Genomic DNA, 16,678 nt, shown 5'->3' with positions numbered 1-16,678 from the left:
AAAATGACAGATAAATCCAAAAGAATTTATATTTTAGATAGATTAATTTCTAAAGAAAAAAATACCAATAAAATTTTTTAGAATAACAAATGTAAACAAATTAGTTTAAATTAAGACCTTTTACTTTAATTATAAGGACTAATTTAAAAATATATTGTTCATATATATTATTTTAAACGACTTTATTGATTTTTTTTTTTTAAGAATTAATTTGTTCAAAGTGTAAATTTTTAATATTTTATTTATTACTTTTACTCTTAATTTAAAGGACGACCCATTTTAAGATACAAATATAATTGCACTTAGGATTCGATTTATTATATTTGAAGCACATAACAAAGTTCATCATGTACGATATCCTTTTTAACTTTTAAGCATAGCAAAAATAAATAATAAATAATTAAATAAATAAAGAAAGATTAATTGAATATACCAATATAGTCTTGATTATCTATATAGCTCCAATCTGTTGTACATAGCACGAGATGTACTAATTGAACAAAATATATATATATATAAATTAATACGCAGAGTGCATTTTTCTTAGAACTTAATAATAATTTTTAATTAGAAAATTCTATGTTGTATTTAATTGAATTGTGAATGTGTGATTATTTAATTAATCAGCAATTTTCGATTGGGACTAATGGCAATTTACCACCATAAATCTCTGGAAGCTGGCTCTCATCTATTTCTTCTAGCAATGTTCGTGTTATCTTTTTGTTGTCCACAAATACTATCTGCACAATAATAAATGCAAAATTTCAAAATATTTATATATTAATATTAATATCTCAACTTAATTAATATCTCATCAATTTCAGAAATTTCTTTGAAGTGTGTGTTGTTACCTTCTTTTTGGTGTTGTTGTCAATAAAAGGATAAATAATTTGCCACACTTTCATAAACACATAAGGTGCATGCAAAATGAAGAGCTTCCCCATTCTTTCTGGGTTGTAATCCTGCATCCAAAAAAAGGGGTTGTTTTCATGACCAACAATATTGTTTCCTTTTATTTCATCATTTTTGTATTCAAAGTGTTAAGTTAAAAGGGGAGTGCTAGGTAAACAATGACCATTTTGAATAACATAAATAACCACCAATCAAATAAAAATACACTATATCCTAATTTAATGTTACTGATTAAATTTAAGATTAATTTACTCTTTTAACTTTATTAATTCACATTGTTCACACATTGTTCAAAAATGTTGTTAGTTATCTATACTTTTCCTAAAATAGTTTAGGTCTTCTAAGTCAAATGCACTTTATCACTTAGCAATTAAGAGTTGAAAGACAAATAAATCCTGAGAACTTATACTTTGGACAAATTAATTTAAAAAAAATATCAATAAAATCTTTTAAGATAGCAGATGTGAACACACTACCTTTAAATTAATTTCCTATGATTAAGATAGAAAATCTTAATTTGAACTAACTTGTCCACATTTTTTATCTTAAAAGATTTTATTAATACTTTTTTTTATTAAATTTATCCAAAACATAAATTGTCAAGAGTTTATTTGTCATTTTTCTCTAAGTAGATATTATTGATATTTTAATTAGTCTTCTAAGTTTCTATCATGTATTTATATCAAACATGCTACGTACATACAAAAAATCAATCGTGCTTGATAGCTAATTTTTTGTGTGAAGATAATAATATTTTTTATTTTCCATTTACAATGTTCAAAGTAATCAACTAACTATTTAGCAAGTTGAACAACACCAAAAACAGAAATGTAACGGACACTAACTACCTGCAATTACTTCAACAAATTAAAATTATTGGTAAGCATAGATTCATAATAAGCTAAGAACAATGGAAGATAGAAGGGCACACCTGCAAAATGGTTAGAGCATTAAGGTAGCCACGAATGTCACTGTTTGCATATCCCCAACCCTTAATATCTGCTATAGCACAAAACTTTTCTTGCCCCGCTGGCATCCTGATTCATCAAAATTAAAACATTCTTATTACAATTTAAGGTTCTTGCTTTTCATTTCTATAAGCAAAATTAGAATAAATTACCATTTGTATCTATTAAATATACAAACGTTGACAAATGTATCCATATAAGAATAAAATGACAATTGTATCCACAGAAGATACCTTCCGTGTGCTAAGAATACCCTAACGGACTAATTGTATAACCAACGTCCGGCTACTCTTGGCACACGAAAACCATCTTCCGTAGGTATAATTGTCGTTTTATTCTTATATGGGTACATTTGTCAACATCTGTATCTTTTATGGATACAAATGGTAATTTATTCGCAAAATTATATAAGAGAAAGGGGTAAGTACCTTGAACATAACTTATCAATGGTAAATGCTACGAACCCTGTTATACAGAAACACATAAAAGAAGGGGAAAAAAAATGAGGGGACAACCTTCTCAAAAGGGAATTTTCTACTAAGTTATAAAAAGAAAGCAAGAGTCTATCTATCCTCAAATTTAGGAAAATGTTGCAATTTAAAAGTGAAAACTCAGGTGCAGTCAACTTCACGTGAAATTGATAATTGAGAGCCGTTAGATGAAAATTTAGTCAAATCACTCAAATCATTTAACGGCTCTCTGCTATCAACTTCACGTGAAATTGACTACACCTGAGTTTTCATCTTAAATTAAATTAAGATTTAATGCACAGTTAAGTCTTACCAAGGACTTCATATATTTCTTTCTCGGAGAAAATGTGATTTAGTGCAATTTTTTATGTTTTAACTTTTAAAATGTTGCCAAGGAAAAGTTTCTGCTAAGTTTTTATTGAAATTTATTCTTATAATACATTAAGGGAGATAAATTTATGGAAAAAAATTAGCAGAAAATATATAGATTTTGCACTTTTTAATGACTTTTAAGAAATCAAATTATACATTTTAAGAAGTTTAGAGAGGTAAATTTCAGATGAATCAATGTTAAATTATTAAATTGCATGTTTTCTCTTCTTTCTTTTATCTATAGTAAAATCTAAATTCCACTAGAATAAACTAATCTAACTTGAGCAGAGTTGGTCTGGTCTATCATATCTTAGTATATTGATTTTCATGTTTCTAACTACAATATTCATCTGAACTGAGATCTTGTTGAAGAGTTAACAAAAAAGGTATAGAAGCATTGAAATTTGTCAACCATTTTTTAATTAATTGTCGTTGGGTAAAAATTCCGACCAAGATGTCTAGAGTTATTTTCACATAAAGATAAAAAATTCAAATATTGACATATATGTTTATCGGTTTAACTGAAAGAATTATTCGTTTTTTTTTTTTATATTTACAAACTTGTTTGAAATGCATATATATTTTAGATCTAATATGTCATTGATTCTAGTACAAATAAAAGATTATTGAAAATAATCCCCTTTTTTCTACCTTTGCCAGAGAGTTCTCGACTACTGGGAGATTTCGGGGATGAATCAAGCGAGAGAACATAAAAGGAGAAGACAACACATCCAACTCAAAACCTTAAGATAATAAGTTAATGGGTCTCTCATCTTATAAACTCCTCACTCTTCCTTACTTTCTTGGATGTGGGACTAACTTTAACACACCTCACACTTGCAACACTAACAGATAATAACCCCTCTAAACTTCAACTTTTCCTTATAAATTGTGTATAAATTTTGGTCTCTCTTAAAATTTTTATTTTAATCTGTTTATATTAAAAAATTAAACTTTGGCCGCTTTCCAAATTTTATGCTAACTCTGCCCCTAACGATAAACACGATTAGTTGAAACTACATAATACGTGTCAATATTTAAACTTACAAAACCCCTCTAAACATCTTCCTCTAAATTTTGTGTTTCACCTTTTAATATCCAACATATGGACAATTAATTAAGGTAATACTAATTTAGGAAATAAAAGTGAGAAATGAGTAACAATGTAACATACTTTTGAAGCCATCACCACCATCACTTCCTTGGTAATGTTTGGCAGCAAATGCAAGAACTATAGGTCTACCCTGTTTATCAAAGCCTTGAGAGAACAATTTCCTGTGTGCAAGTTCCTCAGGAATCTCTGATGGAGACACTCCATTTGGCACAAAAGAGAGTTTCCATTTCAGGTACTTAAGGAACATGTAAGAAGCTTTCTCCACATCCAACTCACGTGCCCTCAAGAACCTTCTAAGTGTTAAATCATCTACATCCTATGCCACCCCATGACCCATCATCAAAAACAAACACAATTTGCATTCAAATCATCAAAGTTATAAACTTTTTCCCATAACAAAAAATGGGTATTCTTCAATTATGCTTAATAATCATCCCAAAAGGCATAAAAATCAAGGTCAACGATTCACAAATCATAACATATATATCTATTGACCCAAATTATATGCCACAAATGGTTAAAAAAGAAAATGTCCCATGAAAATTTCTTCATCCAAATGGGTTTGATATCCCCATCAATTAACATCAATATGGTAAAAAAACAGATCCAACATTATTAGGAAAAACAAAAGTACTATGATGATGTTGGAAACTATAATTTGGTACCTTAGAAGCCGGATCTTTGCTTTCAACAAAAGCTCTCATGAGAGTGATTTTTGTGACCTCAGCATCACTGCTATCCTTCAATAATGAACCACCATTTTGAGCTGTTGTTGTTGATTCTTCTTTTTCTTTCACCGAATCTAATGTTTCTGCCTTTGATGATGATGATGGTGATGATGATTTTTCAGGTTCAGGATTCGTTGACTTCATTATATTATATTCTCTTTTAGATTTCTTCTCTGGGAATTTTTTCTTTGAGCCTCAAGAGCAATACAAAATTCCTATAATAATAATAATAAATGAATAATATGGATCATAGTTTATCAAATATATATAAGTGCTTGAGATGGTGCCAGAAAGGGAAGATTTTTTTTTTCATCATTAAAATTAAATTCTGATAGCGATTCTGTGGTTTTGGTGGTTTGAAATTTACACAACTTCAACTACCACATCGTATTCCCAATAAGTTGTGTGCTTTGATTTTTTTTTTTCTGTTTCATTTTTGTCTCTTATGCATCCTTCCTTTGGTGTTTTTTTCTGCTCATAATAACAATATCAATAAGAATAAGAACAGCAATAATATGAATAAACCACAACAATTAAGAATAATAATATGAATATAGTGATATGTGTTAAAATGCTAGAAAGTCAAATTTTTCTCCGAAATTTTCGGCTAAAAAAATTCAATGTACAAGAGAAATGTAGTCATAAGCAATTAAGTTAGATATTGATAAAATTATTGGATTATATGGTATACAATATGGCGGGGACATATTGTCCCACCCCCAAAATTTTTAAAAAATTATAAAATTTAATAATTAAGTATTACACCAAAGTTTTTCCCATATTCAAAAAAAAAATCTTAAATAAAAGTGTCATGAAATGATATCATACGATTTGAATTTTTCTTTTAAAAAAAATATCTAAATAGTAAGTAGCGATTTTGTCCTTTTTTTTCTTGTTATTTATCTATTATATAAAAGAAATATGAGGGTAGTTTATCATCATCAATAATAATAATAATAATAATAATAATAATAATAATAATAATAATAATAATAATAGTTTTGAAATTAACTAACTACTAAGATAATAAGTAACAAAATTTATGCTTAACATATACAAAATTATAGCTGTTTAATTGTCTCTTATGTGGTTTTTTTTTTTTTTCTCTTTTATCTTCAAAAATTAGCTGTATCTTTTTTTATTTTTAACCATCAATAAATTTATCCACGAATATAATTTTTTATTACTCATTTGAAAAATATAAAATTTTGAATTTTTAACATCTTTTCTATCTTTAAATAAAAGATAAAATTATAAACTATGAATTTAATACATATAGTATTTTTCAATTAAGTGATATGTCGGTTAAGTAGTCAAATATTACTTATATTAACGAAATTAGACAAGAATAGAAAAAACATCAATCATATATGAGAAAGTCTAGGGAGCCAATGGCCTAAGCGCACAATGAAAGTTTAGAAAGTATTAGAGATATCATTATTAGTGTTACATTATCCTATTAGGTTACGTTTTTGGGATGAGTGGTTTCAGGACATGGTATAAGAGTTCTAGATGCAGAAGGTCAAGAGTTTGAACCTTGGTGAACCCAAAATTAACTTTTTATAACATGAGATGTTTATTATCCCTGGTATCCGGATGGTTATCCTTGGTATCCGGATGGTTATTCTGCATGGACTAACCTATTAAACCTATCAAAAAGAGTAGATTGGATTAAAATTTGAAATTCGCTAAATTAAAAAAAAAAAAATTCGCGCAAACCCGTGAGATTTGATGCAGATTAACTTGTCCGGACAAAGGTTTTGTTGAGTTTGAGAAGAACAATAACATTTATTTGATGATGACAAACATTAATAATTTGGGCTAAAAATTCAATAATGTGTATAATTTATTTGGTTATTGTACATAAAAATAAACCGCCCAAAATTTTCTTGGCAACACACTCTTCTCTTCACTGGCCCGTAACCATTGTACCCAAACACTTTCTTTTCTTTTCTAAGCCAAAACCCATGTGATTACCCACAAATTAAAGATGAAAAAATGTTTTACAAACCAAATGGTAAGTTCAGATGGTTTCAAGCAAAGTAAAAAAGATGTATCACCAGATTTATGCATTAAAAGGGAAAAAGAGGAAAAAGTCAAAGTTGGAGCCAAAAAAATAAAATCAAATCTGATTTGATGCAGAAGAAAATCAAAGAAGATGAGTTACTATCTTTTTGTTACACATTTTTGGGTAAGAAAAAGAAAATACAGGTTGTTATCTCTGTTGTAAAAAGTTACAATTGAAACTTAAAGTCAAAGAATGAATCAATAGTTTAGATTTTTGAAGTCAAAAGAAAAAAGAAGAAAGAGAAGCAACTAGCCAACTCTACCAGCCATGTAATTTTGCTGCTATCCCATCACTTATTTATATTTCTGCTCTGATTTTTGAGAAGAAGCACAAAGTATCAAGTTCAAGTTTTGGAAGCTTTATTCTTATATAAAAGCGTAAACGACTAGAAATTAAAGTAAGGAGAGAGAACCCACAAATTTGAACCTATCCAGTACCCTCACCACTCAAGTCTGAAGTTTTGGAAGTAATGCACCTATACTAAAAGGAGCATTCTGCCAAGATGGAAGACAACATTGAAGAGTTCTAAAATCGGGTTATGCTTATAACTTTCAAGCTGTTTTATTCTTCTCCTTCATGGTTCTTTATCGAATCTTCTATTTTCAGTTTTATCTTTTTTTGTTTCAATCAATGAAAAAAAGGCATAAATGTGAGGATTTAAAAAAAGTCATTGAAAGAAAAGACAAAGAGAGTTAGTTTGGAGAAAAGTCTAAAGATTATTTCTATCTCTTTTATAATCTATTTCTGTTTTGTTTTTTGTACTTGAGAGGTATTCTTTACTAAGATGGGTGAGCACTTAGGGTTGAAAGTATAGAGAGTGAACCTAGTCAAATCAATCTTGGTTAAAAATTTGGTTTGTCCCGGATAGGATTAGAAAAAATCCTAGAAATTTGGTAAATGTAAATATTTGAAAAGATAATGAAAATTCTACAATGCTTATAGTAGAGACTGAATATAGACCATATTATACAAGGTGGTTGAATCAAGATATATGGATGTATACTTTTTTCTTCTTTGTTCTGTTTCTAATCCATTCGTTATGAGACAAAAATAAATTACTTCCTGCATAATCACTTTTGTAGACACAGCAAAATTTGTTCTTGAAATTGAAGTTAAAAAAAAAAACTTAAAAAGCAGCTCTAGATTTAATCCCCTCTTTTTTAGACCATTGAAAATCTCGAAGTTTTTTTTCTTTCTCTCTTTTTTTTTTTAACAAAAAAGTGATTAGTGTTGTAGCCTAAGTTAATGGACTTAGAGAGCTGAACTTATTAGTTGGTTAATAGTTGCTCGTAGTCTTAGTTAGTTAGAATTGTTAGTTGACAAAGTTAGTTAGGCATATTAAGTTAGTTAGTTGTTAGCTCAATATAAAAAAGGAAAAGTTTAGAGACTAGCAACTTTATTAAATTTTGGCCAGTATGTAACTAGCAAAGAAAAATGAGTCATTGGATGAAATCTCATACTAATCTCACACCATTAAAATCTTCATTGATGACTATTTAATGGCTACAAATCACAAAAGTTACTGTCCCCTAACACTCTTCAATAAAAAATTAGTGCAGTCAGTCTATTGGATTATTAGAGAACTGCTACTTTTGTGTAATCAAGGGTGGAGCTAAAAATTTTTTATAGAAGGAGCCAACATGCAATAAATAACTTGAGAAAAGAGAAAAAACATAAAATTAGAAAGGCTAAACTGTAAAATAAATAAATTTTTGTATAAAAATTATTAAGTTAGGGAATCATTTCCCCCTACCCTGTTATGTAATGCAAAAAAGTAGATGAATCAATCACAATTTTCATCTTTTTCAATTCTTTTTTTTTTTCTAATTCACATTTTTAACTGCACTAACATCTTATTGTTTTGGACTGAGTGCATCATAAGAAATTTGTTGTAAAATTAGATACCAACAAAAAAGATTAATGAAACTAGAAACTAAAAACTGTACTGTGTTGTCTTACAATGATAGTCTTTGAGATAGTTTTATAATCTTTTAATTTTTGTTGGTTTTCTGAATTCAATTGGTTGAAGGTTTGGATTTGATATATGTGATGCAAGATTTTGAGATTCTTCAGCAGTATTTACAGAATGAGCTGGTTTATTAATGATGGGTTCAACAAATTCAGAATTTGAATTTGATGGTATTTGAAATTTTTGATGATGTGCAAGTGAAATATGAACTCCTTGGACATGTGTGATTGATGTAAATTGGGAACAAATGAGTCAAAATTATTGTTTATTTTTTTATATATTGGTATAATTTTGGTGTAATATTCAATTATTAGATTTTATGGTATTTTTTAAAATTATTAGAACAAGACAATACGCCCCTTTTTATTGACAATATGTCTCCCTTGTATTGTATATTTTAAATACAAAGAGGGTGTATTGTCGTGCTTCTACAATTTTAAAAAACACCATAAAATTTAATGATTGAGTATTACATCAAAATTTTTTTAATATACAAAAAAATTAGACGAAAATCATAGGTAAATGGATCAAAATTACAATATTGGGTGGTTGATATTTGTTGTGAATTTTCAGTGCTTGTATAGATCAGAATTACGTGCAAAATATGAAAAATGATTTTCATAAAAAATAATATCTCCAGATGTAAAAATTCTTTTAGTTTTTAGATCAATAAGTGTGAATTTTTTTGTTCATTTTTTTAATCTAAAAAAAGTATATTTTTATGCTCTTGAATCCAATTTAATTCTTCCATTTATAAGAGTTGAGACATAGACAAGACACCAACAAATTTTTAAATTGCACACATAAAAAATGTAATTGAAAAATAGTTTAAAAGATATTTTTTATTGAGAAATTGATTTGGCAATATGTTAATAATATGCACAGCATGTTTTACTGCAAAATTCTAAAAGTATTTTGGCATAGATAAGTGGAATAGTAATATTCTAGCCATTCCTAAAGTGTATTGGTATTTTTTTTTTCACTAAAAAATAAAAAAGTAAAAAAATTTAAATAAAAGATAAAATTATAAATTATAAAAGCCAATCAAAGTAGAACTCACATTTTGATTTTTATATATATTAACCTATGAAGTACGGACACTTCGTTGAGTTGTCGTGTCTGCGTGTCGGACACATTTCAGACACAACACTGATCGACACTCGTTCGATACGCGTGTCTGCTGTGTCCAACCGTGTCTTAATAAAAAATAAAAAATTCTTCTCCGACACACCTAGACACATCTAAATATTATCACGTATCAGTGTGTCCAGTCTTATTCTTAACATATATTCTTAAAATAAATTTAGATATAGTATATATTATTATTTATTAAAATAAAAAAATATTTTAAATACTTGATATAATTAAAATAAGACATTAAAATTTTAATTTATATTTTAATATCAATAAAATATCAAAATATCATTACAATTTATCTAAAAAATACTTTATATTTTATATATACACGTATTTCCGTATCATACAAAATTTTAAAATTTGCGTGTGGGCGTATCTCGTGTCGTGTCTCGTCAATGTCAGTGTCTGGTCATCATAAATATTAACATAAATCTTATATATACGGATTTATTACATAATATTAAACATAATATTTTTCTTCACCTCACGGAAACATGATAGGATGAGTTGGGTGGCAAATATGTCAAATAAGTACATTTTAAGTGGTCACATACTAACCGCACTAATCAATTACCCCAAGAATGGAAGAAACACAGCCACATCTTGTTGGGTCAAAATTAGAAATCAAAATCCTATATTAATTAAGTGGTCACCACCTCCACCTAGGAATTAAAAAGTACGCAACTTCAATACGAGAAATCATGAGAATCAAATTCAATCGGTCAGTTTAACTCTGTTAATTTTGAATCAATTATTAGATTGGTCAAAAAATTTATTAACTGAGCGATATAATTGTTTAACAGTTAATATTTTTAAAATAATAAAACATAATATTTTTTTCTAAAATCAATATATTATTTATAAATATATTATTTTGTTATATCTAATTAGTTTTCAATTAAATTTTAAATTTTTTAATTCTATTAATTCAATAACGGATTTGATTTTTAATTCTATTGATTTTTTGTTACACTTTCTTGATTTGATACATTTCGGACACGACTCATCGATACATGTCCAATATACGTGTGTTTTCTGTGTCCAACCATATCTTAATAAAAAATAAAAAATTATTTATTGAACACACTTAGACACACTTAAATACCATCACATGTTGGCGTGTCCAGCCTTATTTTTAGCATGTAGTCTCAAAATGAGTTTAGAAATAATATATATTATTAATTATTAAAACAAAAAACCATTTTAAATACTTTATATAATTACAAAAATGTTAAAAATAATTAAAAATTTAATTTATATTTTAATATCAATTAAATATCAAAATATTATTATAATTTATCAAAAAATATTTTATATTTTATATATATACCGTGTTTCTATGTCTTATAAGAATTTTAAATTCGTGTGTCTACATATTCTGTATCATATCATGTTCTGTATTCCTATATTCGTGTTAGTATCCATGTTTCATAGTACGAAATGAATTCGATATGCTTGTTTTATTTATAATATGTTAAACTTTAAACAACATATACAATACACTATAATATAATGAAACATCTTTCATAAAGAAAAATCATTGTCATTTTGTCAATTAGAAGAAGAATATAGAGTATTATTGCACTAAACTTTGAAGTAACCAAGTTAATAAAATTATTATTCTACTTCAATTAGTACTCATGATTCATGAATGAATAGTGAATTACACAAGCGTATTATAGATTAGGGCAACTCACTCAAATTTTATGTGTTAATTTAAGAGAATTACTAATTTAATTACTATGGTATGGTCTAAAATGTTCCAAATTTATTTAGTAGAATAATGGAGCATACATCATTTATTTAGTTTAAACTCCTCCTCCCACACTATCAACAAGCTTAAACCATTGACTTTCAGCATCACATGACTTATGTGTGGTTAAGCACTTACAAGTATTGGTAACAATGATGTTATTAGTAGTGTCTACATCCAAACAAACCCTAACACTAGAACCATTTTTGTTGACTCTAGATGAGAGGTGCATCTTAGAATCAGACACCATTTTCCATGTTGAACATTTTCTTCCAAGTTTTGGTGCCTTCCCTTCTCCATATGCTTTCAAACACAAAAGGGTACCTTCTATTGATAGCTTTTTCTCTTGTGGTTTGTATTGCCAATGATCAGAATTAGAACAAGGTCCCAATCTTAATGGGTCAACTGTTGACTTTGTCAAAACACATAGACCGGTCAACGGATGAAAAATCACTTTGTGTTGCTTAGCTTTTGATGACAATCCTGGCCCTGCATTCATGTCAATAGGAATATAGTTAGGGTGACCAAAATTTATAAAATGGGAAATTATTATTTAATTATTTTTTAAAAGTTAAAATACAAAGATATGATATTAAGATAACATAAAATAAAAAGTTTTTTTTTAGTTTTTTTATTTTTTTTTATGAACAAAAAATTGCATGAATTTTGTCCGATGGCAATTTTTTTTATGTCTGTTTCTTTATATTTCTCACTAGTATTATTAGCATGGAAATCTATAAAAACAACATGTGTTAAATGAGTTTATTAAAAAATAAAACAAAGTTATATCTACTACTACAAAATTTTGATATATTGCAAGTGTACTAGGGAGAAAAAAAAAAAAGACAACTTAGCAAACAATTAATTATTAGATCACAACCAAATAAATTCACTATTTTTTTTTAAATAATCATTTTATTTTTTTTATTTTATTTTTTATTCTTTCTTCGAAGTTCAAACATCACAATTTCACCCGATATTATTAGTCACCCACCACACCACCGTCGGTCGCCCATCCGTCGCCATTAACCCACCTACCATCGCTTCCAGCCACTTAAATTCTAAATCTAAATTCTAAACTCTGAATTAGTTTTACTTATTTATTTCACTTCCATATATTTTTTTCTACTTAAAATTTGGATGTTTATATTGTTTTAGTTTCAGATAATTTTTTTTTCAATTATTAACTTATTTTTATCTTAATTAACTGAATTGATGTTGGTTCTTTAAACTTTTTCATATTTAAATATCAATAATCATGCCAAAAATAGTAATTAATAAATACATTAAATTATGAATGTATGAACAAATAATATTTTACCTCTAAAAGGAAGTTGAACAGCTGAGATCTTGTGCAATATACTTGCATTCCTAACCCTAATCCAATCCTCATTAAGAACACCATAAACCTCTTCAGCTCCAACTATAAAATCTCCATTTCTAATGTAATAACTGCCAACAAATGTCCACAAAGCCCAATCCATGTCAAGTTCAGCCAACATACCCAAATAGCAATTCAAAAACCTATTATCACCCAAGTTTGTGCCTTTCATGTTCACGCCGAACTCACTCAACATCACTGGTCGACCTTGCTCGAGCAAGAAGCTAGAGTTCCTCATTGCCTCTCCTAAGATCTTTGCACACATTTTGTTTGGATTCTCAATGATCCAACCTGGGCCTTTCCCATAGCTATATTGGTGTACCTCAAATACTAGTTTTCCATTGAAGGAGAGTTTTAATGGTTGATTCTTAAGAAATGATAAGTCTTGATCCCAAACTAGGCCAGAAACAATTACTAGAACATTTGGATTTGCACCATGAACGGCTTCTGCTCCTTCAGCCATGTACCTAGCAATATTAATGTATTATTATTTAAAGAATTTAATTTCTATATACTTTTTTTTTTTTACTAAAGATAGGAGACTCGAACACACAACCTCTTAATTGAATATGGGAAGACTATGCCATTTGAGTTATAACTCATTGGCATTTAATTTAATTTCTATATACTGAAAATATAAAAAAAGTTTAATTTTATACTTACATCTAATAGTGTATTAAATTGTTATATCATAAATAAAAAATATTAATTTTTAAATCTATTACTTAAAAGTCATTTAAATATATGAATTTATTAATGCAGTTAAGATAAAATATAATGATAACCAGGAAGCTCAAATGTTAGTTAAGGGTAGGTTAGTTTTTTTTTTTTTTTTTTTGAACAAAATTAATTTTGTGTATAAAATTTATAAATTATGATTTTTATAAAAAAAAAATGTTAATTATAATGGCTTCTTGGTTAAAAAAAAAATCAATTTATAAAAGCTTGTTTGTCGTTCTTTAAAGTAAAATAGGTTTTGAAATCGTTTTTATGTTTCAATTATTGAGAGAAAAAAATTAATATTTTTTTTAATAATAAAGTTAACTACTATTTTTTACTATGAAATTCAGTATGCATAAGATTTAGAATTTTAAGTACATGCTTTAAATTCTATTTTTGAGATAGGAATACAAATACAAAGAGACAAACATATAGAGATAAAAAAAAACTATTTTTTATTGCTACTTTTAGAAAATACAGAGAATATTCTTTTTTTTAGTATAATATTTTTTGTTTTCGTCTTAATAACCAAATAAAATTTTGGAAGAATTTTAAATATATCTAGAATAATACCAACGTTTTAGTAATTTTAATCGTTATTTTAATTATAAAAAAATATATAATATATTAATTAAAATTTACGATTAAAATTACTGAAATATTAGTGTTTTAAGTATATTTAAAAATTTTTCTAAATTTTTATCTCTTAGAGAGAAATAGTATTGGAAACATTTTAAGTGCACCGGGAGTACCGGTGCTCCAGTTGTTTTATCCGTTGATTTGAATTATAAAAAATATATATAATATATATTAATTAAAATTAACTGTTAAAATAACTGGTGCACCGATACTCTCTTGGTGTACTTGAAATGTTTCCAATAGTATTTAATGCAATCATCAGAAGTAGATAGGGTAGATTGGAAACCTAGTTACCTGTACCAATCTTTGAGGTTGGATCTGGGACCTCTTGGCTCATTTCTTAAGCTCATAGCCACAACATTAGTGACTCCATTAAACATGGTGGCCATTTTGGTAAGGCCTTTGATCCAAACATGTGGATCAAAATACTTGTCTCCAAAGAACCCATTTTGGTCTGTTTCAGAACAACACATTGCTGGTTTGGTACAGTGGTTGTCCAAAATCACCATCACATTGTTGTCTCCTAGGCTTTTTACCACTGCCTGGGGCAAATTAGTAAATATACACAAAAAAAAAGGATAAATTATTTAGAAAAAATATTACTAGTGAATAAAATAAAATAAAATAATGAGGAGTGGCCAATTTATTTTTAGAGACTAGAAACCAACATTAGGATTAAAGTGGAAAACTTTTAAAAAAAGTGTTTATCCTTTTGAAAAGTAATAAATATCTTATTTTTTGCTTGACAGATTAAAAAAAATCATGTGACTATACTTTTAATTTTGAGAAAATATAGATGGTTTTGAAACCATCTATAGTTCTATAAAGATATTTTTTAAAATTAATTTATATTTTTTTTAAATTAAAAAATTTAATATAATTTTATATATTAATGAATATGTATATTTATTAATACTATTTATTACGGTTATATTATGTCTACTAAAGTCATGTTAAATATATAACAATTTTACTAAACACAACTTTTGTAGTTGAAAATCACTTTTATTTTTATTTACCAAACATGGCAAAAAAAAAAAATTTAAAATCTGTCTTTAGAAAATTAGTTTTAATAAACTATTTTTTAAAGGGCCTAAGTATTGAATTATTGATAACATGCATGAAAAAAAATGGAAACTTTTATTTCCTCTAATAAATAAATGCTTTTTAAATACTTCACATGAATACCAGCTACACTTACTAAAAAGTAAGAAACATCTGAATTTGCCAACATAAATCTTTTTGCTTTTTATAGAACTTTATGAAAATAAAACATTGGTTTCTATTTTTATTTTTATTTTTAACATAAATTTTTAAAAATAATAAAAACAATAAAATTTCACTTCGTTTCTATTTCTTATTGGTGCATTCTATAGTGCATATCTATATTTGCCTAACTTATTAAAAGAAGATAAAAACTAATATTTAAATTAAAAAAATATAAGTAAATAATTTTTTAATATTTAAAATTTACCATACAAGATAAATTTGGCAAATTCGACACTAAAATTATAGGCACCATAGAATTTGTCTTTCTTATTTTCACTATTAATTTCACATTAAAAAAAAAAAGCCCATGCCGTAGATTGAGAAGGTTTATCATAAAAAAATTACCTGAAAAGCATTGATGAGGGGAAGGTCTAAGATAGAGGGGTTGTGGGCTTGGATACCATTAATATCATCAAAAAGCCCAAGCCTGTTAAATGATTCTTTAACAGTGAGAGAAGCAAGAGACTCATTGATGACTAATTCAAGAGGCCAAGTGAGCCTAATACAGTTAAAGCCCATGGGCCTTATCCTCTTTGTAATGGAATCAAGTGGTTGCTTGCTTAGGCCCTCAGCCACTACAGCAAGCCCATGGGCCATCCAACTAAGACATGCAAGCTTCACCCTCTTCCCTCCTTCTTCTTCATCCACTATCCACCTTCCATTGGTGTGAAGTGGAAAAGCCTTCACTTTGGTTTTGGTATTTTGGAGTGTAGTACATGATAGAAGAAGAAAAAGAAGAACATAGAAGAGAATAATAATAATTTTGGTGCAAGAGAATCTAGCCATGGATGGTGCCTTATGCAATAATAATAATGCATATGAATATACACACAATGCATGCTACTTATTAGGATATGGAGGGTGTCACTCGTGACTAACTTTTCCTATCAATGGAAAACTCTTAATTATTGAGAATTTTACCCTAATTAGGATGCTATATCACTATTATTATAAGAAATTTAAGTACAGTTAACTTTATATGAAGTTAATAGTTAAGAGTTGAGAGTCGTTAAATGACAATTTAATCAAACATATCAAATTATTTAATGACTTTCAACTATCAACTTTACATGAATTTAAATATGAGTTTTCATGTTATTACAATTGATCACAATGTATTTAACATTGCATCCACAAATACAAAATTTATTTTTAAAAAAAATTAATACCAAAGAGTA

The 16,678-nt window shown here is 27.4% G+C and overlaps 2 protein-coding genes across 2 annotated transcripts; both read right to left on the bottom strand.

The window, feature by feature from the left end:
• Window positions 1-409: 409 nt before the first annotated feature.
• On the bottom strand, window positions 410-5,219 carry LOC112772712 (uncharacterized). Its single transcript, XM_025817697.3, has 6 exons — window positions 4,502-5,219; window positions 3,897-4,152; window positions 2,309-2,345; window positions 1,844-1,949; window positions 852-962; window positions 410-740 (listed from the first exon to the last, which is right to left on the bottom strand). Exons 1-6 carry the CDS (start codon window positions 4,706-4,708, stop codon window positions 624-626), a joined length of 834 nt encoding a protein of 277 aa, XP_025673482.1. The 5' UTR covers window positions 4,709-5,219; the 3' UTR covers window positions 410-623.
• Window positions 5,220-11,486: 6,267 nt separating this feature from the next.
• Window positions 11,487-16,312, bottom strand: LOC112772176 (glycosyl hydrolase 5 family protein). Its single transcript, XM_025817063.3, has 4 exons — window positions 15,846-16,312; window positions 14,526-14,773; window positions 12,813-13,339; window positions 11,487-11,980 (listed from the first exon to the last, which is right to left on the bottom strand). Exons 1-4 carry the CDS (start codon window positions 16,284-16,286, stop codon window positions 11,547-11,549), a joined length of 1,650 nt encoding a protein of 549 aa, XP_025672848.1. The 5' UTR covers window positions 16,287-16,312; the 3' UTR covers window positions 11,487-11,546.
• Between the last annotated feature and the right edge of the window lie 366 nt (window positions 16,313-16,678).

This window comes from Arachis hypogaea, chromosome 18, assembly GCF_003086295.3.
Source record: "Arachis hypogaea cultivar Tifrunner chromosome 18, arahy.Tifrunner.gnm2.J5K5, whole genome shotgun sequence".
NCBI lineage: Eukaryota > Viridiplantae > Streptophyta > Magnoliopsida > Fabales > Fabaceae > Arachis > Arachis hypogaea.
This window is presented reverse-complemented; position numbering and strand designations above follow the sequence as displayed.

What these genes read in the sequence shown, in the direction of transcription:
- LOC112772712 (XM_025817697.3), bottom strand. Translation starts at nt 4,708, where the DNA reads ATGAAGTCAACGAATCCTGAACCTGAAAAATCATCATCACCATCATCA. An exon ending in TGGTGGTGATGGCTTCAAAA is followed by an intron (nt 2,346 to 3,896) that starts GTATGTTACATT and finishes TCTGTATAACAG; the next exon opens with GGTTCGTAGCATTTACCATT. An exon ending in ACAACAACACCAAAAAGAAG is followed by an intron (nt 741 to 851) that starts GTAACAACACAC and finishes ATTATTGTGCAG; the next exon opens with ATAGTATTTGTGGACAACAA.
- LOC112772176 (XM_025817063.3), bottom strand. Translation starts at nt 16,286, where the DNA reads ATGGCTAGATTCTCTTGCACCAAAATTATTATTATTCTCTTCTATGTT. An exon ending in AACCTCAAAGATTGGTACAG is followed by an intron (nt 13,340 to 14,525) that starts GTAACTAGGTTT and finishes TAATATTGCTAG; the next exon opens with GTACATGGCTGAAGGAGCAG. An exon ending in TGTTCAACTTCCTTTTAGAG is followed by an intron (nt 11,981 to 12,812) that starts GTAAAATATTAT and finishes ACATGAATGCAG; the next exon opens with GGCCAGGATTGTCATCAAAA.